Source organism: Phyllobates terribilis, unplaced genomic scaffold (assembly GCF_046119375.1).
Source record: "Phyllobates terribilis strain yellow unplaced genomic scaffold, ASM4611937v1 Scaffold_7__3_contigs__length_470593459, whole genome shotgun sequence".
NCBI classification, from domain to species: Eukaryota; Metazoa; Chordata; class Amphibia; order Anura; family Dendrobatidae; genus Phyllobates; species Phyllobates terribilis.
The window spans coordinates 437344284-437370683 of NW_027362767.1; the positions used below are offsets into that span (position 1 = coordinate 437344284).

At 48.5% G+C, this 26400-nt stretch overlaps 1 protein-coding gene across 5 annotated transcripts in view; it reads right to left on the reverse strand.

Annotated features, from left to right (window-relative positions):
• The window catches only part of RPS6KA6 (ribosomal protein S6 kinase A6), a 46822-nt gene that overhangs the window by 12449 nt on the left and 7973 nt on the right, over positions 1–26400 (reverse strand). For 3 of the 5 annotated variants that reach the window (XM_073642144.1, XM_073642143.1, XM_073642142.1), the window contains exons 2-9: positions 20011–20070; positions 18444–18560; positions 18049–18130; positions 15662–15742; positions 15442–15521; positions 5764–5870; positions 5486–5523; positions 1382–1524 (exon numbers count right to left, since the gene is read on the reverse strand). In XM_073642144.1, coding sequence (XP_073498245.1) covers positions 1382–1524; positions 5486–5523; positions 5764–5870; positions 15442–15521; positions 15662–15742; positions 18049–18130; positions 18444–18560; positions 20011–20070 — 708 coding nt within the window. The remainder of the gene's footprint in view (positions 1–1381; positions 1525–5485; positions 5524–5763; positions 5871–15441; positions 15522–15661; positions 15743–18048; positions 18131–18443; positions 18561–20010; positions 20071–26400) is intronic. The other 2 variants (XM_073642145.1, XM_073642146.1) reach the window with 1 other exon arrangement.

Genomic DNA, 26400 nt, shown 5'->3' on the forward strand with positions numbered 1-26400 from the left:
GTTACATCCTGTATTATACTCCAGAGCTGCACTCACTATTCCGCTGGTGCTGTCACTGTGTACATACATTACATTACTGATCCTGAGTTACACCCTGTATTATACTCCAGAGCTGAACTCACTATTCTGCTGGTGCAGTCACTGTGTACATACATTACATTACTGATCCTGTACTGATCCTGAGTTACATCCAGTATTATACTCCAGAGCTGCACTCTCTATTCTGCTGGTGCAGTCACTGTGTACATACATTACATTACTGATCCTGAGTTACCTCCTGTATTATACTCCAGAGCTGCACTCACTATTCTGCTGGTGCAGTCACGGTGTACATACATTACATTACTGATCCTGAGTTACCTCCTGTATTATACTCCAGAGCTGCACTCACTATTCTGCTGGTGCAGTCACTGTGTACATACATTACATTACTGATCCCGAGTTACATCCTGTATTATACTCCAGAGCTGCACTTACTATTCTGCTGGTGGAGTCAATGTGTACATACATTACATTACTGATCCTGTACTGATCCTGAGTTACACCCTGTATTATACTCCAGAGCTGCACTCACTATTCTGTTGGTGCAGTCACTGTGTACATACATTACATTACTGATCCTGAGTTACATCCTGTATTATACTCCAGAGCTGCACTCACTATTCTGCTGGTGCAGTCACTGTGTACATATATTACATTACTGATCCTGTGTTACATCCTGTATTATACTCCAGAGCTGCACTCACTATTCTGCTGGTGCATTCATTGTGTACATACATTACATTACTGATCCTGAGTTACATCCTGTATTATACTCCAGAGCTGCACTCACTATTCTGCTGGTGCAGTCACTGTGTACATACATTACATTACTGATCCTGAGCTCTATCCTGTACTATACTCCAGAGTTGCGCTCACCATTCAGCAAGCTGATAGACACCAACACCATTTAGCTGACACAGGGGACGGGTGTAGTCTGTTTCTACATGAGATGATTGGATCTTGGTGTAAAGATGACATTTTGCAGAATGTAAATTACCAGAGTAACCTTGGTTTATTGCAGATATTAAACAGGCAGGGCATTCTGGGTGAATTCTGCTCTGATGCTTCATAATTTTAACTCAAATTTCTACTAGTAAAACAGATTTGTTTTTTTGCCATTTTTCTAAAATTCAGTGTTTAGTGAAAACCATCCAGTGTGAACGTGCGTCTGTTTCCTGGCTGCGGTTTAGCTTGCAGACTATGGGCTGGTGGGTTACACGCCGCCATCTTTCCCTGCTCTGTGTCCTCTGCGCTACGTAGAGGCGACATCAGAGACGTGAACATAGACAACAACCCAAATATAACAGTCACAGCCGGACTTATTCCACGAGGGACTTACCATGAGGACACCGAAGGACCACCAGTCCGCGCTCTGTGTGTGGCCCCGCCGGTTCACCACTTCCGGGGCCATGTACTCCACGGTACCACAGAAGGAGTACGCCTTTTTTTCATGGTCCACCGACTCTTTGCTGAGGCCAAAGTCTGGAAAACAAAAGAAATGCAAAAGTGCCCCCTATCGTAACATTACTGAGTCTTGACCGCCCCACCGGTGAAAGATGGGCATCACTGTCACATCCCTATAACGGGGGTGAAATTAGAGGGGTGGTCACCACCGCTGATGAACATAAGGAGGCGCCACCCTCCGGTGGGGGTTATTAGGGTCGGTGTACGTCTCATTATTTGTCAGTGCCCATTTATAACAAAGACGGCTGTTCACATGCTGCAAACAGAAGGAGACGAATGGAGATGTATGAAGTGATGAAGGGCGGAAAGGACGGCTTCTCCCGTATCTACTACCGTGTTTCCCCGAAAGTAAGGCCCTGTCTTACATTAATTTTACCCCCAAAAGTCCCACCCTGCCTTACTTTCGGGGGAGGCCTTACATTGGGAAAAAAAACAGGCTGAACAGTATGCAGCCTCCCCATACAGTGGTTCTGCCCCCCACTCTGCCACCACACACACACACACACACAGCCCCATACGGCACCCATACACATACCGTACACATATCGTATACACACACACACACACACACAGAGAGAGTTTCGGAACTTACCGTTACTTTCCTTCTGTTTCGATCTCCTCTGCGGTGCCGGGCTGACGATTCGGATGCCGGGGAAGCTGGACCAATCGGAGCGAGCCTGCAGGCGGTGACGTCGCAGCTGATTCGGCCAATCAGCTGCGAGCCGGCTAGGGAGCCTGTGACGAACAGGCTGATCGGCCAATCAGCTGCGAGCCGGCTAGGGAGCCTGTGACGAACAGGCTGATCGGCCAATCAGCTGCGAGCCGGCTAGGGAGCCTGTGACGAACAGGCTGATCGGCCAATCAGCTGCGAGCCGGCTAGGGAGCCTGTGACGAACAGGCTGATCGGCCAATCAGCTGCGAGCCGGCTAGGGAGCCTGTGACGAACAGGCTGATCGGCCAATCAGCTGCGAGCCGGCTAGGGAGCCTGTGACGAATCAGCCTTACATTCCCCCCCCCGCTACCCTGCCTTACAATCGGGGGGTGCCCTACATTGGCGGACCCCCCCGAAACCCCCCACCCTGCCTTACTTTCGGGGGGGTCTTACTTTCGGGGAAACACGGTATGCAAACAAAGCTCCAGCAACCACATCCAGACTGATACATTGTAGCAATCTCTACGATTGGCATTGCCAAGACTCTCAGCTCTAGGACTTAAGGGGGTTGTACCAAGTATAGAAGTTATCCCTGATCAATAGGATAAATGAGAACTTCTTGATCACAGAGGGTCCGATTGCTGGGACCCCCACTGATCCGGCATACTGTGCTCTGCACGGCCCCGTCTGAGGTCAAGCATGCTTCTCTCCGCTCCAGTCCTTCTCTACGGGACGGCTGGAGACAGCCAGCTACAGCATCCGAGCCCCATAGAGAATGACTGGAGCGGAGAGGCGAACACTCGACATACGTCCCCATTCAAACGGGGCTCTGCAGTGGGGGGGTCTCAGCAGTCACATACCCAGCAATAAGGCTCTGACTATAAAATGAGAATAATTCACTGACAGCAAGCAAAGATCATGAAAATACTAAGGAAAAGAAGTACAAAATCTACGTGAAAGTCGCAGAACTTCATTATAAGACCATGAAACTAATTACATAGAACATGGATTCCCCATGAAGGGGTCGTCTAGGATTAGAGAAACTTCCCTGCTTCCCTCTGCCTACAGGCTGGCTGTGGTATTGCATCCTATCCCCATACATTTGCACAGATCTGAACTGCAATACTATACATGAGCTGTAATCAGGAGTGGCGCTATTCATGGACCATGTTTTTTAATCCTTGACAACCCCTGTAAGGCTGGAATCACTCGCACTATTTTTGCGGCACTTTTTGATCCAGCCAGGAGCACATGTTAAAGAACATGGGAATTTACTGGAAAAACATTTACTTCTTCCTGTTGGGTCCACTAAAAGGAAAACCCAGGTGATATTAGAATACGTTGGATCCGACACCATGGGCAGAAAGCACCCACTGTGGCCCCTGGGTGCGAGAAGCAACACAGTGATGGTCAGTGTCAAGGATAATAGCCGGGGATCGCACAGATCCCACCACTGTTACCACCATATCACAGGTGACACTGAAAAGATCCCACCGCTGCCCACCAGTCAAGGAGAAGCAACTCAGCTGTCTCCAATCGTCAGGACAATAACACAATTGCCTGACGAGCGAAGGACAAGACAGTGGCTGATTCCACTACCAGGCCGGTTATGGGGGAACTAACCGTGAGCGCATGGTATATACCCCACCGATTCCATCACATATATGTGTCCGATAAGACACCCGTTACAGGTAGCGCATGGCTTCAGGGGTGCAGCTTACAGAGCAAAAGGAACAGAGCTAATATATAAAATGTATCTAATCCGGAAACATAGGCAGTGTTTATAATAACATACAAAGATGACACAAAATGGGAACAAAACAATACAACAATATATATATATTTACATAAAATAAAAGGGATAACAAAAGAAAATTACTAAACTCGATGTCACGAAAATGGCTGAGTTTAGTGGAGGGAGGTACTCCATAGAAAAACCGGACAGAACTACAGCGAGCTGTACCTTCCAGGACTGCCAAAGGACCAAACAATTTCTAGTTTTTATTAGATGAAGGTTACGCCCACATACCTCCTCTTGATGAGCTCATGTGGGGGCTGGTTCTGGGTTGTGCTAGGTCATGAGGAATTTATGAAATCCCCAACTTACAGGATATCTTCAACCCTGGAGATCCCAGGCGGTAGATGCTACTTATCGTGATTTTACCATTATATCGAGATGAAACATTGTTTGGACAGCATTATCCATCGGTCCGCTATTAAGCTGTAGGGTTTAGAATGGCCTTACAGTGATGTGAGTGAATGTGTTATATTCGTCCATCCGCTACAACGCTGAAAATGAATATTGGGTCGATGCACACCCCAATATTCATCACTGACCACTGGCTCCAAAAGGTCTAGGAAGCCATGCTTTGATCAGAGGAAGCTCTTTGGTTTGGAAGTGTACTTAGCCGCTTCTGCGTAAACTAATCTCAAACTTGGTGTCTTTTTCCCAGCAAATCTCTCTGCTGTAATTATCTGGTCACTGCAGGAGGCCCCTACTTCAATGGAGATGGATGTGTCAGCTCTTTTTCACTTTCCTAGTTACAATTAGTTCCCTCTCTTTCCTATAATGAATCCCATATGTTCAATGTGAGGGTGATATGTTCCCTCTCTGGAGAGGTTTAATGGATTTTTATTTTTTCTGTATGACAGTCCGTAAGCTTAGAGACCATGTTATAATCATAATTTAAGGAATATAGTTTCCTTTATAATAAAAACACCTTCACAATAAAGTTGAATTGTGCCAGGGGCTCTGAATCGTTAGATGGCACCCCAGTCTGGGCTCTTTGCTGCTCTCCCGATGTTGTGCTTGACACAGGAAAGCATTTTCTATGGTGGCCATACTATAGAAAAGTGTAAAAGGGGGCTGGCTAATGGAATGTTAATAGTTAAAGTCAGCTCCCTCCTGAGACTATGCAATGGCTCTTGCAGAAGGGGGCTGGCTCAGCCACAGGTGTTGCACAACCATCATTAGATAATAGAGGAAGCTTTACCATAATGACCATTAACACCCATGTAGGGTCGAGTTGCTACGTTCTTGTGATATTATGATGCACATGATATTTAGCACATCTGACTGGCATTAGGACGCAGAGATGAGACCAGGAAGCTGGGGAGATCAGGAAGCTGCATATTCTCCCACATATAGTCACAGACCACCAGATAATGATGTCACATCACAGGCAGAGGGGACAACGGTGCAGAAACAAGCAAGCAAAAAAAAAATAAAAGAAGAGCAAACTGTAAATACAGACAGGAGACGTGGACAGCCCACCATTATACACAAATGAGATGAGTGAAAGGCTCCGCTGGAGAATCACCACCTACCTGTTAACTTGATATGTCCTGCTTCATCAAGCAAAATGCTGAAAATTAAAATGTACATTCACCAACACACATAACAGGATTTGGTAGAAAAGATCACAGAAATAAAGACACAAAGTAACAAGGAGAGTTCAGAAACAGAACTATGCACTAACCCTGGAGAACTCAGTACCCCAAGTACCAGAGGGTGCAACAACATGCAAAGATGGAGACAATGGTCTCAGAATACAGACACAGGAAACAGACCAGGTAATATCGGAGTGTGGAAAGTTTTACTTTACTTTTCTGGCTTTAGGTCTCTGTAGACGATTCCCAGGCTGTGCAGGTGATCCAGCGCCAGGGCCAGCTCTGCCAAGTAGAATTTCACATCTTCCTCTGTAAACATAACCTAATAAGAACTGTATAGATTTACTTTATGTTCTATCAGCACGGAAAACATCACCCAGATAAGACAAGAACGCCCACCCCCTCCGTGCAAAACATGGGAAATGGCCACAAGGGGGCGAAAAAACAAGTGGACGGGGAAGACAAATAGCAAGAATGTATCGAGAGAGAAATCACAACTATAACAGGGGCCAAGACGGTCAGCTAAACCATGGATCATTCCAGAAATGCCATTAACCCACGAGTTACCATCTCATATTTCCTCTTTTATTAGCATTTTAATTGTTTTGCCATTTCTGAAACATCTGGATCTTTTTAATTTTGTTCTAATTTTTATGGTAATTACAAGGGGGCGTGGCTCACAAGAGTTTTCCCCACTTTTTTGGCCTCAACCATAAGGCTGAAAGGCAGGGATCGGAGATTGCTCTGGTCTTTAGATCCGGCCGTGTCTTACAGGCTATGGACGGCTTCTGATACCGCGGTCACAATAGCTGTGCGGGCGCGGTCGGCCGGAGGGGAAGGGGGGGGACGAGCGATCAGCCGGAGGGGAAGGGGGGGGACGAGCAATCAGCCGGAGGGGAAGGGGGGGACGAGCAATCAGCCGGAGGGGAAGGGGGGGGACGAGCAATCAGCCGGAGGGGAAGGGGGGGGACGAGCAATCAGCCGGAGGGGAAGGGGGGGGACGAGCAATCAGCCGGAGGGGAAGGGGGGGACGAGCAATCAGCCAGAGGGGACGAGCAATCAGCCGGAGGGGAAGGGGGGGGGACGAGCAATCAGCCGGAGGGGAAGGGGGGGACGAGCAATCAGCCAGAGGGGACGAGCAATCAGCCGGAGGGGAAGGGGGGGGGACGAGCAATCAGCCAGAGGGGACGAGCAATCAGCCGGAGGGGAAGGGGGGGGGACGAGCAATCAGCCGGAGGGGAAGGGGGGGACGAGCAATCAGCCAGAGGGGACGAGCAATCAGCCGGAGGGGAAGGGGGGGGACGAGCAATCAGCCGGAGGGGAAGGGGGGGGGACGAGCAATCAGCCGGAGGGGAAGGGGGGGGACGAGCAATCAGCCGGAGGGGAAGGGGGGGACGAGCAATCAGCCAGAGGGGACGAGCAATCAGCCGGAGGGGAAGGGGGGGGGACGAGCAATCAGCCGGAGGGGAAGGGGGGGACGAGCAATCAGCCGGAGGGGAAGGGGGGGACGAGCAATCAGCCGGAGGGGAAGGGGGGGGACGAGCAATCAGCCGGAGGGGAAGGGGGGGGGACGAGCAATCAGCCGGAGGGGAAGGGGGGGGACGAGCAATCAGCCGGAGGGGAAGGGGGGGGACGAGCAATCAGCCGGAGGGGAAGGGGGGGACGAGCAATCAGCCAGAGGGGACGAGCAATCAGCCGGAGGGGAAGGGGGGGGGACGAGCAATCAGCCGGAGGGGAAGGGGGGGACGAGCAATCAGCCGGAGGGGAAGGGGGGGACGAGCAATCAGCCGGAGGGGAAGGGGGGGGACGAGCAATCAGCCGGAGGGGAAGGGGGGGGACGAGCAATCAGCCGGAGGGGAAGGGGGGGGACGAGCAATCAGCCGGAGGGGAAGGGGGGGGACGAGCAATCAGCCGGAGGGGAAGGGGGGGGACGAGCAATCAGCCGGAGGGGAAGGGGGGGGACGAGCAATCAGCCGGAGGGGAAGGGGGGGACGAGCAATCAGCCAGAGGGGACGAGCAATCAGCCGGAGGGGAAGGGGGGGGGACGAGCAATCAGCCGGAGGGGAAGGGGGGGACGAGCAATCAGCCAGAGGGGACGAGCAATCAGCCGGAGGGGAAGGGGGGGGGACGAGCAATCAGCCAGAGGGGACGAGCAATCAGCCGGAGGGGAAGGGGGGGGGACGAGCAATCAGCCGGAGGGGAAGGGGGGGACGAGCAATCAGCCGGAGGGGAAGGGGGGGACGAGCAATCAGCCGGAGGGGAAGGGGGGGGACGAGCAATCAGCCGGAGGGGAAGGGGGGGGGACGAGCAATCAGCCGGAGGGGAAGGGGGGGGACGAGCAATCAGCCGGAGGGGAAGGGGGGGGACGAGCAATCAGCCGGAGGGGAAGGGGGGGACGAGCAATCAGCCAGAGGGGACGAGCAATCAGCCGGAGGGGAAGGGGGGGGGACGAGCAATCAGCCGGAGGGGAAGGGGGGGACGAGCAATCAGCCGGAGGGGAAGGGGGGGACGAGCAATCAGCCGGAGGGGAAGGGGGGGGACGAGCAATCAGCCGGAGGGGAAGGGGGGGGACGAGCAATCAGCCGGAGGGGAAGGGGGGGGACGAGCAATCAGCCGGAGGGGAAGGGGGGGGACGAGCAATCAGCCGGAGGGGAAGGGGGGGGACGAGCAATCAGCCGGAGGGGAAGGGGGGGGGACGAGCAATCAGCCGGAGGGGAAGGGGGGGGGACGAGCAATCAGCCGGAGGGGAAGGGGGGGGACGAGCAATCAGCCGGAGGGGAAGGGGGGGACGAGCAATCAGCCAGAGGGGACGAGCAATCAGCCGGAGGGGAAGGGGGGGGGACGAGCAATCAGCCGGAGGGGAAGGGGGGGACGAGCAATCAGCCGGAGGGGAAGGGGGGGACGAGCAATCAGCCGGAGGGGAAGGGGGGGGACGAGCAATCAGCCGGAGGGGAAGGGGGGGGACGAGCAATCAGCCGGAGGGGAAGGGGGGGGACGAGCAATCAGCCGGAGGGGAAGGGGGGGGACGAGCAATCAGCCGGAGGGGAAGGGGGGGGACGAGCAATCAGCCGGAGGGGAAGGGGGGGACGAGCAATCAGCCAGAGGGGACGAGCAATCAGCCGGAGGGGAAGGGGGGGGGACGAGCAATCAGCCGGAGGGGAAGGGGGGGGGACGAGCAATCAGCCGGAGGGGAAGGGGGGGGGACGAGCAATCAGCCGGAGGGGAAGGGGGGGGGACGAGCAATCAGCCGGAGGGGAAGGGGGGGGGACGAGCAATCAGCCGGAGGGGAAGGGGGGGGACGAGCAATCAGCCGGAGGGGAAGGGGGGGGACGAGCAATCAGCCGGAGGGGAAGGGGGGGGACGAGCAATCAGCCGGAGGGGAAGGGGGGGGACGAGCAATCAGCCGGAGGGGAAGGGGGGGGACGAGCAATCAGCCGGAGGGGAAGGGGGGGGACGAGCAATCAGCCGGAGGGGAAGGGGGGGGACGAGCAATCAGCCGGAGGGGAAGGGGGGGGACGAGCAATCAGCCGGAGGGGAAGGGGGGGGACGAGCAATCAGCCGGAGGGGAAGGGGGGGGGACGAGCAATCAGCCGGAGGGGAAGGGGGGGGGACGAGCAATCAGCCGGAGGGGAAGGGGGGGGACGAGCAATCAGCCGGAGGGGAAGGGGGGGGACGAGCAATCAGCCGGAGGGGAAGGGGGGGGACGAGCAATCAGCCGGAGGGGAAGGGGGGGGGGACGAGCAATCAGCCGGAGGGGAAGGGGGGGGACGAGCAATCAGCCGGAGGGGAAGGGGGGGGACGAGCAATCAGCCGGAGGGGAAGGGGGGGGGACGAGCAATCAGCCGGAGGGGAAGGGGGGGGGACGAGCAATCAGCCGGAGGGGAAGGGGGGGGACGAGCAATCAGCCGGAGGGGAAGGGGGGGGACGAGCAATCAGCCGGAGGGGAAGGGGGGGACGAGCAATCAGCCGGAGGGGGCGCGCGATCAGCCGGAGGGGGGGAGGGGGCGATCAGCCGGAGGGGGGCGCGATCAGCTGGAGGGGCACAATCTACCTGATTAGGTCTCCGTGAGCTCGGCAATCCCATCGTGTGCTATCGGGGAGTGGTGCCGGTTTCGCACTCTCCTCTATAAAGGTCGGGAACGCACAGTCGTGATTCATTCTTCCCCAACGACTATAAATACTCACGGCGCGTCAATATTTGCAACCAATAACACAAGCTGAAATTGAGTAACGAGATCTCAGCAGCGCACAGCTGTGAGAACGGCGCCCCTCGCAGGTTACACTCTCACGGTAAATAATTCAATCATCCCCCGCGAGGCTGCGACCTTTTCAAAGCAAAACATTTCAGAAACTAAATCCTGCAAACATTTAGATGTTAGAGATAGAAGAGAATTCAGGAAACAGCGAGTTTCTCGCAGCGACGGACGCCAAAGGCAAGGCATGCTGGGAACGTGAAATGTCAGCCTGGTATTAAGTCCATGGCAAGAAAACTACTGCTCTGACCCAACTGCTGCAGTCCGCCAGAGCACCAGTGAACACACAACGCTTTATGCTATAGCTACAGCAAGAGCTGCAATCAGAATTCAGCAGAGGAGCCTCATAGAGAACACAGGAGCGATCGGGTGTACGGAAGAACCAGGACAGGTAGCTGCCCGCTGAATGATCGACCACTACTATTGTCTAGGGGCTACTGCAGCTTTGGCAGTGAGTGGAGAATTAAGATGCAAGATGAGAGAATCACAACAAGGATCTGTACAAGGTCGGAGCAGATCACGTGCTCTGCAGTAACACGGAGCGGACAGCGAGGACGAGTGTGAGCGATGAAATCCCCCCGTCCTCATTACGCATCCTGCATGAATCATACAGGCTCCACTGCTACTGAGAGGACGGACGTGGGCGGCTGAAGATGTTCCCCACAAGGAAGAAGAAACATTCTCCAGCTCCGTGCAAAGTCAGGAAGCTGCTCAGAACACGAAGTATGGAACTACTGCAAGTCAGAAAACTACTGAACCAACTCATCACTTCCCTCTACATGGAGTATCACATGTTACATCCTGTATTATACTCCAGAGCTGCACTCACTATTCTGCTGGTGCAGTCACTGTGTACATACATTACTGATCCTGAGTTACATCCTGTATTATACTCCAGAGCTGCACTCACTATTCTGCTGCTGCAGACACTGTGCACATACATTACATTACTGATCCTGAGTTACATCCTGTATTATACTCCAGAGCTGCACTCACTCTTCTGCTGGTGCAGACACTGTGCACATACATTACATTACTGATCCTGAGTTACATCCTGTATTATACTCCAGAGCTGCACTCACTATTCTGCTGGTGCAGTCACTGTGTACATACATTACATTACTGATCCTGAGTTACATCCTGTATTATACTCCAGAGCTGCACTCACTATTCTGCTGGTGCAATCACTGTGTACATACATTACTGATCCTGAGTTACATCCAGTATTATACTCCAGAGCTGCACTAACTATTCTGCTGGTGCAGTCGCTGTGTACATACATTACATTACTGATCCTGAGTTACATCCTGTATTATACTCCAGAGCTGCACTCACTATTCTGCTGGTGGAGTCACTGTGTACATACATTACTGATCCTGAGTTACATCCTGTATTATACTCCAGAGCTGCACTCACTATTCTGCTGGTGGAGTCACTGTGTACATACATTACTGATCCTGAGTTACCTCCTGTATTATACTCCAGAGCTGCACTCACTATTCTGCTGGTGCAGTCACTGTGTACATACATTACTGATCCTGAGTTACATCCTGTATTATACTCCAGAGCTGCACTCACTATTCTGCTGCTGCAGACACTGTGCACATACATTACTGATCCTGAGTTACCTCCTGTATTATACTCCAGAGCTGCACTCACTATTCTGCTGGTGCAGTCACTGTGTACATACATTACTGATCCTGAGTTACATCCTGTATTATACTCCAGAGCTGCACTCACTATTCTGCTGCTGCAGACACTGTGCACATACATTACATTACTGATCCTGAGTTACATCCTGTATTATACTCCAGAGCTGCACTCACTATTCTGCTGGTGCAGTCACTGTGTACATACATTACTGATCCTGAGTTACATTCTGTATTATACTGCAGAGCTGCACTCACTATTCTGCTGGTGGAGTCACTGTGTACATACATTACTGATCCTGAGTTACATGCTGTATTATACTCCAGAGCTGCACTCACTATTCTGCAGGTGCAGTCACGGTGTACATACATTACATTACTGATACTGAGTTACATGCTGTATTATACTCCAGAGCTGCACTCACTATTCTGCAGGTGCAGTCACGGTGTACATACATTACATTACTGATACTGAGTTACATGCTGTATTTTACTCTAGAGCTGCACTCACTATTCTGCTGGTGCAGCCCCTGTGTACATACATTACATTACTGATCCTGAGTTACATCCTGTATTATACTCCAGAGCTGCACTCACTATTCTGCTGGTGCAGTCACTGTGTACATACATTACATTACTGATCCTGTACTGATCCTGAGTTACATCCTGTATTATACCCCAGAGCTGCCCTCACTATTCTGCTGGTGCAGTCACTGTGAACATACATTACATTACTGATCCTGAGTTACATCTTGTATTATACTCCAGAGCTGCACTCACTATTCTGCAGATGCAGTCACGGTGTACATACATTACATTACTGATACTGAGTTACATGCTGTATTATACTCCAGAGCTGCACTGCATTGGTTACACGGTAGCATTTTCTGGTTATTGTACCTCTGATAGAGGCTGATCAGGACTGCACAGTTGGACATTACAGTATTACATGGAGCTCCTCTCGGCAGCGCCCCCCGTTGCAGCCTCCCCCTGTGGCATCAGGTGCTGCCGCTTCCTGCACATTTGTCTCCTAATGTAATAACCGTTTCCTTCCATGACTTGTTTTAATGGTAATTGAATTACAGGTAAGCAGCGCCGCTTGCTTTTTAGTCTGTTTACCAATTAATTAAAGTAATTAGAATGTATACAGACGTCTCGGCGGCTCTCACTCATCTGTGCTTCCTGCCCCAGCGACAGCCGCACTCCGAGGGAGACGCGAGATCTGCGCCTCATATCAGCACAAAGGGGGTCCTGACACCTCCCCAGAAACCTGCACTTACATCATGCGCTAAACTCCCCTCACATCCAGAGCTGCATTTACAATTCTGCTGGCTTCCTGTTAGCTCGCAGGCTGCAGGACCTCATATTTCTCTATTTCCCAGGTCATTGGTGCCTGCACATATATTAATATTTATTAAAAACTGCAACTTGTTACCAAAAAAGCCCTCATACAGCAATGTCGACATAAAAATAAAAAAAGTTATGGCTCTTGGGGAAAAAAAAGGAGGAAAAACAAAAGTGCAAGAAAAAAAAAAAAGTGTTTTTCTTTTTTCTTGCAAATGCAATTCAATTTTGGGGTCTTGATTTTTGCTCTCTTTACGGTGTTTACCGTAACGGATAATTCTATATTTTGATAAAAGACTCTTAGACGCGGCGATACCACGGGTTTAATTTTATTTTTTACTTTATTTTTAATTACTTTTTTTTTTTTTTATTTACTTTATTTTTAATTAAGGAAAAGGGGGATGATATTAATTTTTTTTATATATATATTTTATATTATTTTTAAACTTTTTCTTATTTTCTCCATTATTTTTTTTAGTTTCCTTAGATGCCAAAAGTGTTGGCAGCCTTGAAATTGTTCCAGAAAATGAAGTATTTCTGCCAGAAAATTATTGCAATTCCACATGTTTTGTTATACCCAGGTTTATTTCCTTTGTGTGTATTGGGACAACACAAAAAAAACAGAGTAAAAAAAAAGGGGCAAATTGGACATAATTTCACACAAAACCCCAAACATGGGCTGGATAAAATTGTTGTCCCCCTCAACTTAATATTTGGTTGCGCCCTTTGGAATAAATAACTGCAATCAGTCGCTTCCTATAACCATCAGCTTCTTACTCCTCAGCTGGGATCTTGGACTCTTCTTACAATCTGCTCCAGGTCTCTCATATTTGAAGACGTCTTCTCCCAACAGCAATTGTAAGATCTCTCCGCAGGTGATCAATGGGATTTAGATCCGGACTCATTGCAGCCACTTCAGAACTCTCCAGCGCTTTGTTTCCATCCATTTCTGGGGGCTTCTTGAAGTATGTTTGGGGTCATTGTCCTGCTGGAAGACCCATGACCTAGGACACAATCCCAGCTTTCTGACACTACATTGCCACCCAAAATCCTTTGGTAATCTTCAGATTTCTTGATGCATTGCACACAGTCAAGGCCCCCAGTGCAAGAGGCAGCAAAACAACCCAAAACATCTTTGAACCTCCACCATACCTGACTGTAGGTACTGTATTATTTTCTTTGTAGGCCTCATTCCGTTTTCGGTAAACAGTAGAATGATGTGTTTTATTAAAAAGCTCTACCTTGGTCTCATCTGTCCACAAGACGCTTTCCCAGGAGGATTTTTGGCTTAGTCACGCACATTTTGGCAAACTGCAGTCTAGCTTGTTAATGTCTCTGTGTCAGCAGTGGGGTCCTCCTGGGCCTTCTGCCATAGAGTTTAATTTAATTTACATGTGGACAGATACTTCTCGCTGACACTGATGCATGCTGAGCCTGCAGGACAGCTTGAATATCTTTGGACCTTGATTGGAGCTGCTTATCCACCATCCGGACTATCCTGCATTGCAACTTTTCATAAATTTTTCTCTTCCTTCCACGTCCAGGGAGATTAGCTACAGTGCCGTGGGTTGTAAACTTCTTGATTATGTTGCGCATCGTGGACAAAGGAACATCAAGATCTCTGGAGATGGACTTGTGACCTTGAGATTGTTCAACAATTTTGGTTCTCAAGTCCTCAGACAGTTCTCTTCTCTTTGTTCTCCATGCTTAGTGTGTTACACACAGACACACAATGCAATGATTGAGGCAACTTCTCTTTTTATCTGGTTTCAGGAGTGATTTTCATATTGCCCACACCTGTTACTTGCCACAGGTGAGTGTGAACGAGCATCACATGCTTGAATTAAAGCTCTTTAACCCCAATTTTGGAAAAGTGGCAACAATTTTGTCCGGCCCATTTTGGATTTTTTTTTTGTGAAATTAGGTCCAAATTGCCTTTTTCTCTGTTTTTTTTTTGTGTTGTTCCAATACACACAAAAAAAACAAACACGTGTATAACAAAACATGTGGAATTGCAATAATTTTCTGGGAGAAATACTTCATTTTTGTGGAACAATTTCAAGGTAGCCAACACTTTCGGCCATGACCAAGTCCTACTCCCTGCCGATACCCCCTGCATCCAGTGCAGGGCGCCGCCTGGTTTGAGCCAACAACTGTACCACGTGTCTTCAGATAAACATTCAGTGACATGTGGATTAAGTCACGTGACCGCTGCAGCCTATCACAAGTCTCAGTAGTCATGTGGTTGGTTGAATGACAGTCACTTCTAGGTCCGGCACAGATCACGGGGCGGCTCTCCCTAGATCCATGAGAGTGGCAGCAGTGAGTTGGACTAATTTTGAAGATTTTTTTTTTATTTTTTTTTTTACAGATTCCAACCCCCAGGTAACGAGCGTCTCTTTACCTGGACAACCCCTTTAATGCTTTGTGACTGATATAGTCATCGTGGAGCAGACACAGTCAGCGCTTGCCTCTAGCAGCAGCGACTGGAGCAGATCTCAAATCGCTTCCGTTAACCTCTTGAATGCTAATGTCAAACAATGGCTGCGGCACTCAGGGTGCACGATCCTTCCAGGGCGTCTGTTCCTGGCACCCAGGATAGTAGGCTGTCATGTGGAAGGAAAATGGTTTAAAAGCAGATAGTTACCTCTTTGGATAATCGTGTGAAGACATCGCCTCCCCTGAGAAAATCCAGGATTAGATATAATTTCCCTTCTGTCTGGAAGGCTGAAACAGAAGGACGGGAGAGGAGTTATGGCGGATCTGGTGCGTCCTTGTATTACACGGGGAGAGGATCCCATTAAACCGAGCTCCTGGGCACACCGCATCATATAGCGACCACTGTGATTAATTAATCCATCACCTACCATAGTGCAACTTGACAATAAACGGATGGTTCACCTCCACCAGGATGTCGCGCTCCATCTTTGTACGGACTCTGTCTCTTACTGGAAGTGGAAAAGAGAAGAAAAAATAAATATAAATTTATTTTATAATATATATAAATTTATATTATAATTATATATGTATATGTCAGATTCCCTGAAGCCTGGAGCTTACAATCTAATCCTTATGTCTCACAATGTATCACCCTCATCATCCCTGACCCCAGGAGCTCACAATGCATCACCCTCATCATCCCTGACCCCAGGAGCTCACAATGTATCACCATCATCATCCATGACCAAAGGAGCTCACAATGTATCACCATCATCATCCCGGACCCCAGGAGCTCACAATGTATCACACTCATCATCCCTGACCCCAGGAGCTCACAATGTATCACCATTATCATCCCTGACCCCAGGAGCTCACAATGTATCACCATCATCATCCCTGACCCCAGGAGCTCACAATGTATCACCATCATCATCCCTGACCCCAGGAGCTCACAATGTATCACACTCATCATCCCTGACCCCAGGAGCTCACAATGCATCACACTCATCATCCCTGACCCCAGGAGCTCACAATGTATCACCATCATCATCCATGACCAAAGGAGCTCACAATGTATCACCATCATCATCCATGACCAAAGGAGCTCACAATGTATCACCATCATCATCTCTGACCCCAGGAGCTCACAATGTATCACCATCATCATCCCTGACCAAAGGAGCTCACAATGTATCACCATCATCATCATCTCTGACCCCAGGAGCTTACAATGTATCACCATCATCATCCCTGACCCCAGGAGCTCACAATGTATCACCCTCATCATCCCTGACCCCAGGAGCTCACAATGTATCACACTCATCATCCCTGACCCCAGGAGCTCACAATGTATCACACTCATCATCCCTGACCCCAGGAGCTCACAATTCATCACACTCATCATCTCTGACCGCAGGAGCTCACAATGTATTACCATCATCATCCCTGACCCCAGGAGCTCACAATTCATCACACTCATCATCTCTGACCCCAGGAGCTCACAATGCATCACACTCATCATCCCTGACCCCAGGAGCTCACAATGTATCACCCTCATCATCCCTGACCCCAGGAGCTCACAATGTATCACTCTCATCATCCCTGACCCCAGGAGCTCACAATGTATCACACTCATCATCCCTGACCCCAGGAGCTCACAATGTATCACCATCATCATCCCTGACCCCAGGAGCTCACAATGTATCACACTCATCATCTCTGACCCCAGGAGCTCACAATGTATCACACTCATCATCCCTGACCCCAGGAGCTCACAATGTATCACACTCATCATCCCTGACCCCAGGAGCTCACAATGTATCACACTCATCATCCCTGACCCCAGGAGCTCACAATCTAATCTCCTCTATCCTCCGGTGTGATACATTACAGATTATTCAAGCAGTGTCAGAATTCTGGAAACATTTTCGTCGAGGGAAGCACAAAAACGTTCTGTAGTGACTTTGACCATGTTTCTGGCACAAAGTAAGCAAACTAGTACGTGGTGTGAACTTAGACTACAGAGCTTCACGGTATGTTCAAAAGATCCTTTTTTATAGCTGGTTTTTCAGCACCAAAAACCATTATGGTGGATGGAAAAATCTGAACAATTTTGACGCTTTCTTTTCAAATTCATTACAAAGTGAAAAACCATGAAAAAGCGCTGAAAGGACCGACACGATGAATATTAAAAAAAAAAACACTTCGATATTTATTCCTTACAGGTTTGAACTAAGCAGCGTGTGCATGGGGTGCAGGATATCTCGGTCACTTTACAGGTACTGTAAGGTCTTGTTCATACGCTGCGATTTTGCAGTTTTCTTTTTTCTTCGCTGTTTTGAAGAGTAAAATCGCTGCACTTTACAGAAGCAGCAAAGTGAATGGGATTCCTGAAGCCTTCAGCACACGCTGATTATTTTTACTTTGGGGATTAGAACCTGCAAAGGGTTTTTAAAAATCTGCAGAGTCAATTCAGTATTTTTGCATCATTTTTCATCCATTCAAATCAATGGCTAAAAAAAAATGCAAAAAAGGCGTGAATTTTGCGCAGCGTTTTTCCTGCCAACACTGCAGTATTTGCAGCAGATCAATCAGTTGCAAATGCTGTACGTGTGCACATATCCTGAAACGCTGCGTTCTTCTCTGCGGCAAAAACGTGCAGAAGAACTGCAGTAAACCACAAGGTGTGAACAAGCCCTTAGACAGATTTATCAAACAGAATGAACCACTGATAAACCTGCGGCATCATAGGACACGGTGCGGAAACATCGCTCGCAAGGTGTCACATATGTTGGCCCCCTTCTTCACCTCTCACCTTTCAAAGACGCCTTTTTTAACACTTTCATTGCATACAGCTGCCCGGCGTCCGGTCCCACTGTCTTCCGCACAAGGAAAACCTAAAGGGAAGAAAAGAAAGTTTAGATGATGCAATTACCTGACGGCTGCTGTGTTCAGGACCCTCGGGACCACCATTGCCTACATCCCTGCAGCTGAGCTGCCATCAGAGTACCGCATTGTGAGACCTCCCATAGAAGTGAAGCAGGACAGGTCCGGTATGTGCGGACCAGACGAGAGACCACCCACTATACAGACCCCATATTGTTAGCAAACGAATAAAGGGAAGCAGTCACAATGGAAATACAGTATGAGAAGAATTACAGGGGCTCTTCCCTCCTACGTGATCATCGTGCAGGATTAGAAGGGGCTTACCTTTCCAAAAGACCCCTGTCCCAGGACCTTCAGCAGCTCGAACTGTGCGGGGTCGGCCTTCTCGCATCCCTCCTTCACATGGTGCGTGATGGGAATCTCCTTGACGTTTCCTTCATCCTGGAAAGACAGAACCCATTGTCTAAAGGAAATCATGTAAAAGAAATGTGTCGGTTCACAGCCGGACCGATCGTCCACGTCTCGCTCATCTCTACCGACCACTAACACGAGACGGTGCTGCCCGAGAGTCTGACATTACCATAGAGGGCCGATGTGTGGCCATGGCATGCAGGGGCTTCTAAAGACCCCCACTGCTGCAATGTTGGTACTACGGTGAAGCCCAGACACAGGCAGACAGTGATTAAAACTATATAATAAAAACATAGGGGGTTAAAAAAAAATGGAAAAACAAATTTAAAAAAAAATTAGAATCATTTCCCTCTTTCTCAATTAAAAAAAAAAGTAAAAAAATAAGGATATTTGGTATTGCTGTAAAAGTCCAAACAAAATATCAAATTAGTTAACCACATTGTAAAAAGAAAAAAAAAAATCAAAAAACTGTCAATTTGTTGCTTTATTTTCCTTTTCTTTTTTGTTGCTGCATTGCCCACAAATAGCAATTTTCCCAAAAATGGGATCAATAAAAACTACAACTCAGAGCGTAAAACACAAATCAGTCACACAACCCCATCGCCCGAAAAATAAAAAACTTAAGGGTCTCAGAAAATAAACTGAATTACTGGGGATTTTTTATTTATTTATTTTTTTTAAACAAAGTTGAAAATGTATTTAAGCCACTAAAATAACACAAAACAGAAAAAGAAACAGAAGACGTATATAGCATCGCCATAATCGTACTGACCTGGAAATTCATGATTCCAGGTCATTAAAACTGGACACTAAAAGCTTAAAAAAATAAAAAAAAAAATAAAAAAAATAATAGCAGAATTTCATTGTTTTGGGTTTTTTCACCATTTCTCAGCACATTATATGGAAAAGCGGATGGCGACTTTCAAAAAAAAATTACAACTCATCTTGCAAAAAAACAAAAATGATAAATTAAATGGCTCTTGGGGGGGGGGGGGAAAGGCAGGAAGAAACAAAGGCAACAAGGAAAAAAAACAAAAGACGCCTGGTCATTGAAGGGTTAATATTGTAGCAACATTATGCAAATGGCAACACACATGAAAGATCATAAAACTGTTTTTTATTCACTTGTAGCAAGCGGTGATAATGGAATTGTGAGGAATAAAAAGTCTGATAAAATGGTATCAGAATTAAAAGGGGCTGCAGCAAGAAGTTGGCGGACCACCATAGGATCCGGCTTCTGTAAACCCCCCCCGCGATTAGCTCTGATTCATGTGGTAATCCGCGTCTCACCACTAGAGGAAAATGTAACACTGAATGGAGTGTAGTCACAAAGGTTTTCCAGGTCCGGCAGAACTGTCCTGGCTAGAATGAGGAATACTCCTTTAAGACGACTAGGAGTGTAATGAGGCATATGAGCAGGGGTTGTATCGGTGACGCGTCCCCTTTATTGATCACCATCTACCCGGTGGCCACCACTCACATAAGGGAGTAAGGACTCCTCTTCATCCATCGGCTCGTCAATCATCTTCACACCATTTATCTGCAAAACAAAAAACAGAAAGAAAATGAAATTACTGAGTAAGTGGAAGAAACCACAAAGTATCCGATAGATGACGGAGGTGAGCGAGCGCTGGGGTCATCCTGCCAGAACACCGAGACTAGTGAACTGCAAATATGATCGGTGGATTATTCACAACTGACCATAAAAAAAACAAAAAACACATTTAGTACCAACAGCAAAACAATATGTCCTGACAGTAAGAGAGCAGTCCCGCTCCCACTCCCCATCTCTACCCACTATAGATGCCGTGTCTCAGAAGCGGGACCCCCAGCTATTAGAAAGTCATCGATTTCACAAAGCAACATGCATAGATCGTTAAATAGATCTTAGACCAGATGACACTGCTGTGCTTACAGTCATAATCCATGTCACAACGGATGAATAATCACTTTGGAAAGTTCTGCTTTTTAATATTAAAACAAACATTTTAGAAGCGCAGCAAGCGGAGGATACATAAACTGGTCACCTTAATATCAGGATTATACGGCTTTTCGTTCAGGGATTTTCAAAAGTAAGTACTCCAGTAACATTAGGTCTGAAAGTTTTTAAAGGTAAAAATCTGTTAACAGATCAACGCTAAGTCTTGTCCTGTGGAAAGGCTAAAAACGTATGAGAAGAAAATTCATCATTGAAACTCCACAATGCAACATTCATCACTGGCCCGCTGCAGGGGTCTATTATCAGAAAAAGAAAGCCCCCAACACAAGAGTCACAACCACCTAAGGTCCCCCTAGTGGTGGATGCAGGCACAGACAGTTTTGATGGGATACGCAGCTCTAGAGTAGGGGTCTCAAACACACAGCCCGAGGGCCGCATGCGGCCCCTGAGGCTGCTTAATGCGGCCCGCAGGCACTGGAGACCCCGTAATGATTGCAGCCTGGTCCTGAGGGCCGCCAGAGTCAATAATTATTTTCAGTTGAATGTTCTACAAAATGGGGACCGGGATGGGCCCATTACTGCAAGATGGGGACCGGGATGGGCCCATTACTGCAAGATGGGGACCGGGATGGGCCCATTACTGCAAGATGGGGACCGGGATGGGCCCATTACTGCAAGATGGGGACCGGGATGGGCCCATTACTGCAAGATGGGGACCGGGATGGGCCCATTACTGCAAGATGGGGACCGGGATGGGCCCATTACTGCAAGATGGGGACCGGGATGGGCCCATTACTACAAGATGGGGACCGGGATGGGCCCATTACTACAAGATGGGGACCGGGATGGGGACATTACTACAAGATGGGGACCGGGATGGGGACATTACTACAAGATGGGGACCGGGATGGGGACATTACTACAAGATGAGGACCCGGATGGGGACATTACTACAAGATGAGGACCCGGATGGGGACATTACTACAAGATGAAGACCCGGATGGGGACATTACTACAAGATGAGGACCCGGATGGGGACATTACTACAAGATGAAGACCCGGATGGGGACATTACTACAAGATGAAGACCCGGATGGGGACATTACTACAAGATGAAGACCCGGATGGGGACATTACTACAAGATGAGGACCCGGATGGGGACATTACTACAAGATGAGGACCCGGATGGGGACATTACTACAAGATGAAGACCCGGATGGGGACATTACTACAAGATGAGGACCCGGATGGGGACATTACTACAAGATGAAGACCCGGATGGGGACATTACTACAAGATGAGGACCGGGATGGGGACATTACTACAAGATGAGGACCGGGATGGGGACATTACTACAAGATGAGGACCGGGATGGGGACATTACTACAAGATGAGGACCGGGATGGGGACATTACTACAAGATGAGGACCCGGATAGGGACATTACTACAAGATGAGGACCCGGATGGGGACATTACTACAAGATGAGGACCCGGATGGGGACATTACTACAAGATGAGGACCCGGATGGGGAAATTACTAAAAGATGGGGACCAGGATGGGGACATTACTACAAGATGGGGACCAGGATGGGGACATTACTACAAGATGGGGACCAGGATGGGGACATTACTACAAGATGAGGACCCGGATGGGGAAATTACTAAAAGATGGGGACATTACTACAAGATGAGGGACATAACTATAAGAAGTTGGTCAGAATTACTATATGGCGCAATTGTAAGAAAAAAAAATCACTATGTGGCAAATTAGGATACATAAAAAGGAAATAAAAAATGTAAAAACTATAAACCTGTACCATAGCCCATAAAATGAATGACATTTAAAGAATAAAATAAAGCCAAAAATGTTCAAAAAATGATCCAAAAGGTGTATAGAAAAAATATGGTATCATTAAAATCAGTAATGTAATATATGTACACAGTGACTGCACCAGCAGAATAGTGAGTGCAGCTCTGGAGTATAATACAGGATGTAACTCAGGATCAGTAATGTAATGTATGTACACAGTGACTGCACCAGCAGAATAGAGAGTGCAGCTCTGGAGTATAATACAGGATGTAACTCAGGATCAGTAATGTAATGTATGTACACAGTGACTGCACCAGCAGAATAGTGAGTGCAGCTCAGGAGTATAATACAGGATGTAACTCAGGATCAGTAATGTAATGTATGTACACAGTGACTGCACCAGCAGAATAGAGAGTGCAGCTCTGGAGTATAATACAGGATGTAACTCAGGATCAGTAATGTAATGTATGTACACAGTGACTGCACCAGCAGAATAGTGAGTGCAGCTCTGGAGTATAATACAGGATGTAACTTAGGATCAGTACAGGATCAGTAATGTAATGTACAGTTGAAACCAGAAGTTTCCATCCACTATATATAAAGACATATGAATGTTTTTCTCAGTATCTGACATGAAATCAGAATAAACCTTTCCCGCTTTAGGTCAGTTAGGATTACCATCATTTTTAATATTTGCCAAACGCCCGAATAATGAGAGAGAGAGAATGTTTTAAGGCATTTTATAACTTACTGCAAAGTCAGAAGTTTCCATACATTTCATTAGTATTTGGTACCATTGCCCTTACACTGAATGACTTGGGTGAAATGTTTGGGATCTCCTTCCACAGCTTCTCACAATAGTTGGTGGAATTTGAGCTGATTCCTCCTGACAAAACTGGTGTAACTGATCCCGGTTTGTAGGTTGCCTTGCTCGCAGCCTTTTCAGCTTTGCCCATAAATTTTCTATAGGATCGAGATCAGGGCTTTGTGATGGCCACTCCAAAACATTGACTTTGTTATCCTTAAGCCCCTTTGTTACCATTTTGGCAGTATGCTTCGGGTCACTGTCTATATGGAAGACCCATTTCCGCCCAAGCTTTACCTTCCTCGCTGACGTCTTGAGATGTTGCTTCAGTATTGCCACATAATCTTCTTTTCTCATGACGCCATCTATTTTGTGAAGTGCACCAGTCCCTCCTGCAGCAAAACAACCCCACAACATGATGCTGCCACCCCCGTGTTTCACAGTTGGGATGGTGTTCTTAGGCTTCCAAGCTTCTCCCTTTTCCCTCCAAACGTAACGATGGTCATTATGCCCAAAAAGTTAAATTTTAGTTTCATCAGACAACAGGACATGTCTCCAAAAATTAAGGTCTTTGTTCCTGTGTGCATTTGCAGACATTAATCTGGCTTTTTATGTTTCTTTTGGAGTAATGTCTTCTTCCTGGCATAGTGGCCTTTCAGCCCATGTTGATACAGTCCTCGTTTCACTGTGGATATTGACACAATCTTACCAGCTTCCGCCATCATCTTCACAAGGTCTTTTGCTTTTGTCCTTGGGTTGATATGCACATGTCAGACCAAAGCACGTTCATCTCTGGGACACAGAACCCGTCTCCTTCCTGAGCGGTATGATGGCTGGACATTCCCATCTTGTTTGTACTTGTGTATAATTGTTTGTACAGATGAACGAGGCACCTTCAGGTATCTTGAAATTGTACCCAAGGATGAGCCAGACTTGTGCAAGTCCACAATTCTCTTCCAGATATCTGTGGAGGGCACTGGATAGTTACGGATGTGGTCAGACCCTTTCCTGCTCCTCTTTAGAGGAGGACGAGCTGAGCTGGAGGCAGAGAGATGATCTCATACTGCAGAGACTGAGGAACGCAGAAGAAACGTCACAGACCGTCTCCTGCTCCGATAATCGATGGAAGAAATCAAAGATTCAATAGTCTATTACTCGCCAAAAATGTCTGTGCGTAAGATGACAATTAGTTTACCTGTAATGACTAATGCACAGAGGACGACGCCGCCGGAGACTGAACGCTGCTGACTTAAAGGGCAACTCCACTAAAACCATTTAGAAGCTTTTCTTATTTGGAAGCGTTATAGTGGAAATTAGATGGGTGAAAGGGATGCCCACACTTACTAACCCCTGCATTGTAGTAGTACTGGGCTGTATACACCTTTGCCATTGTATTCATGCACCCGTAAGCTCGTAGGAAATGCTGGGCGTTGTGGTCTCACAGCAGAGGCAGCAGCGCAGGTCGGACCTCTGCGCCAAGACCCAGATGGGGATGTCTGAAGTGACATTAATGGAAAAAAAAAATACTTCCACAAAAGACAATCACTGGTGCGGACGCTGTGATGGTGGTCTTCAGTCTGTGACACTAAAGTGAATGTAAGACTACAACTCCCAGCATGTTTTTCAGCTCTGCCTGGGTCAGTCTTGCATCTATTCATGAACCAGGAGGCTCATGCTGAACAGGGCTGCATTAGTGGAGTGTCCCGCATTGCATGGGCCCAGGGTTCCCAGCAGCCGTCACCCAGTGATCGGCCAGATCCCGGGCAGTCAGTGCAGCTCACGTGGCGGCTGGAAGCGTGACAGATCTACGTGTCTGTGCCTGAAGAGGAAGCCACTAATTAAAAGGTAGCAGGATTTACGCACAGAGGGTGAAGCCGACCTGCTGGATGGGATTTTCCTGCAGGAATAACTCTGCTGTGAGAGATAGCAATTATCCCGGTGACCTCCACCCACTGACACAGACGGCGAGAAAAGCCAAGGAGCTGAGCTGTCAGAGCCGAGCACCAGGAGCGGCCCAAATCCAGGAAAACCCGACTGCAACCCCCCGGGGCATGGGCGAAAAACAGAACAATCTGCAGAGAATAGTGACTGATCAGATCTCCAGAGCAATGCATCCAAACACCTGCACAGATCCGACAATGTGCCATATCAAGACAAGGAATCATCTGATAATCCGCAACCCATCCCATTGATGCCAGACTAAAGGAGCTGTACAGCTCAATAGAGGGGAGACCCCAATCTACAAGGATCCCCCCCACTCTGGAGCGCCCACATGGACGACTGATATCAGAGCAGTGATGACCAATGGTGGATAGTGGGGGGTGCCAGACTGATGAGAGGGTCCTTATCATCTACTCTGTTACACCATAACTGCAAGCATGACCTGACAACCAACATGCTGGGAGCTGTAGTGCATGTCAGCTCGAGTGCTGAAGGTTGCTGACCCCGGCTCTTTGGACAACTCATATCATCCAACCATAAAGGTGCCGCAGGTTTGCAGGGCTCCTAGGTTCATCCCTTCTGGAATCTAACCCCCAGCGGTAACTATTGTAGGTGGTGAGTAATCGGAGGGGGAAATACACTCAATACAGACGAGCACAACAACAACACACCTGGACGATCAGCCGCGTCTCCTGAGACGGGTCCTGTACATTTACCCCGCTGCCCTCTGCTACATCGCACCCTCACGTCTCAGCAGGTCCTGTACATTTACCCCGCCTGCCCTCTGCTACATCGCACCCTCACGTCTCAGCAGGTCCTGTACATTTACCCCGCCTGCCCTCTGCTACATCGCACCCTCACGTCTCAGCAGGTCCTGTACATTTACCCCGCCTGCCCTCTGCTACATCGCACCCTCACGTCTCAGCAAGTCCTGTACATTTACCCCGCCTGCCCTCTGCTACATCGCACCCTCACGTCTCAGCAGGTCCTGTACATTTACCCCGCCTGCCCTCTGCTACATCGCACCCTCACGTCTCAGCAGGTCCTGTGCATTTACCCCGCTGCCCTCTGCTACATCGCACCCTCACGTCTCAGCAGGTCCTGTACATTTACCCCGCTGCCCTCTGCTACATCGCACCCTCACATCTCAGCAGGTCCAGTACATTTACCCCGCTGCCCTCTTCTACATCGCACCCTCACGTCTCAGCAGGTCCTGTACATTTACCCCGCTGCCCTCTGCTACATCGCACCCTCACGTCTCAGCAGGTCCTGTACATTTACCCCGCTGCCCTCTTCTACATCGCACCCTCACGTCTCAGCAGGTCCTGTACATTTAGCCCGCTGCTACATCGCACCCTCACGTCTCAGCAGGT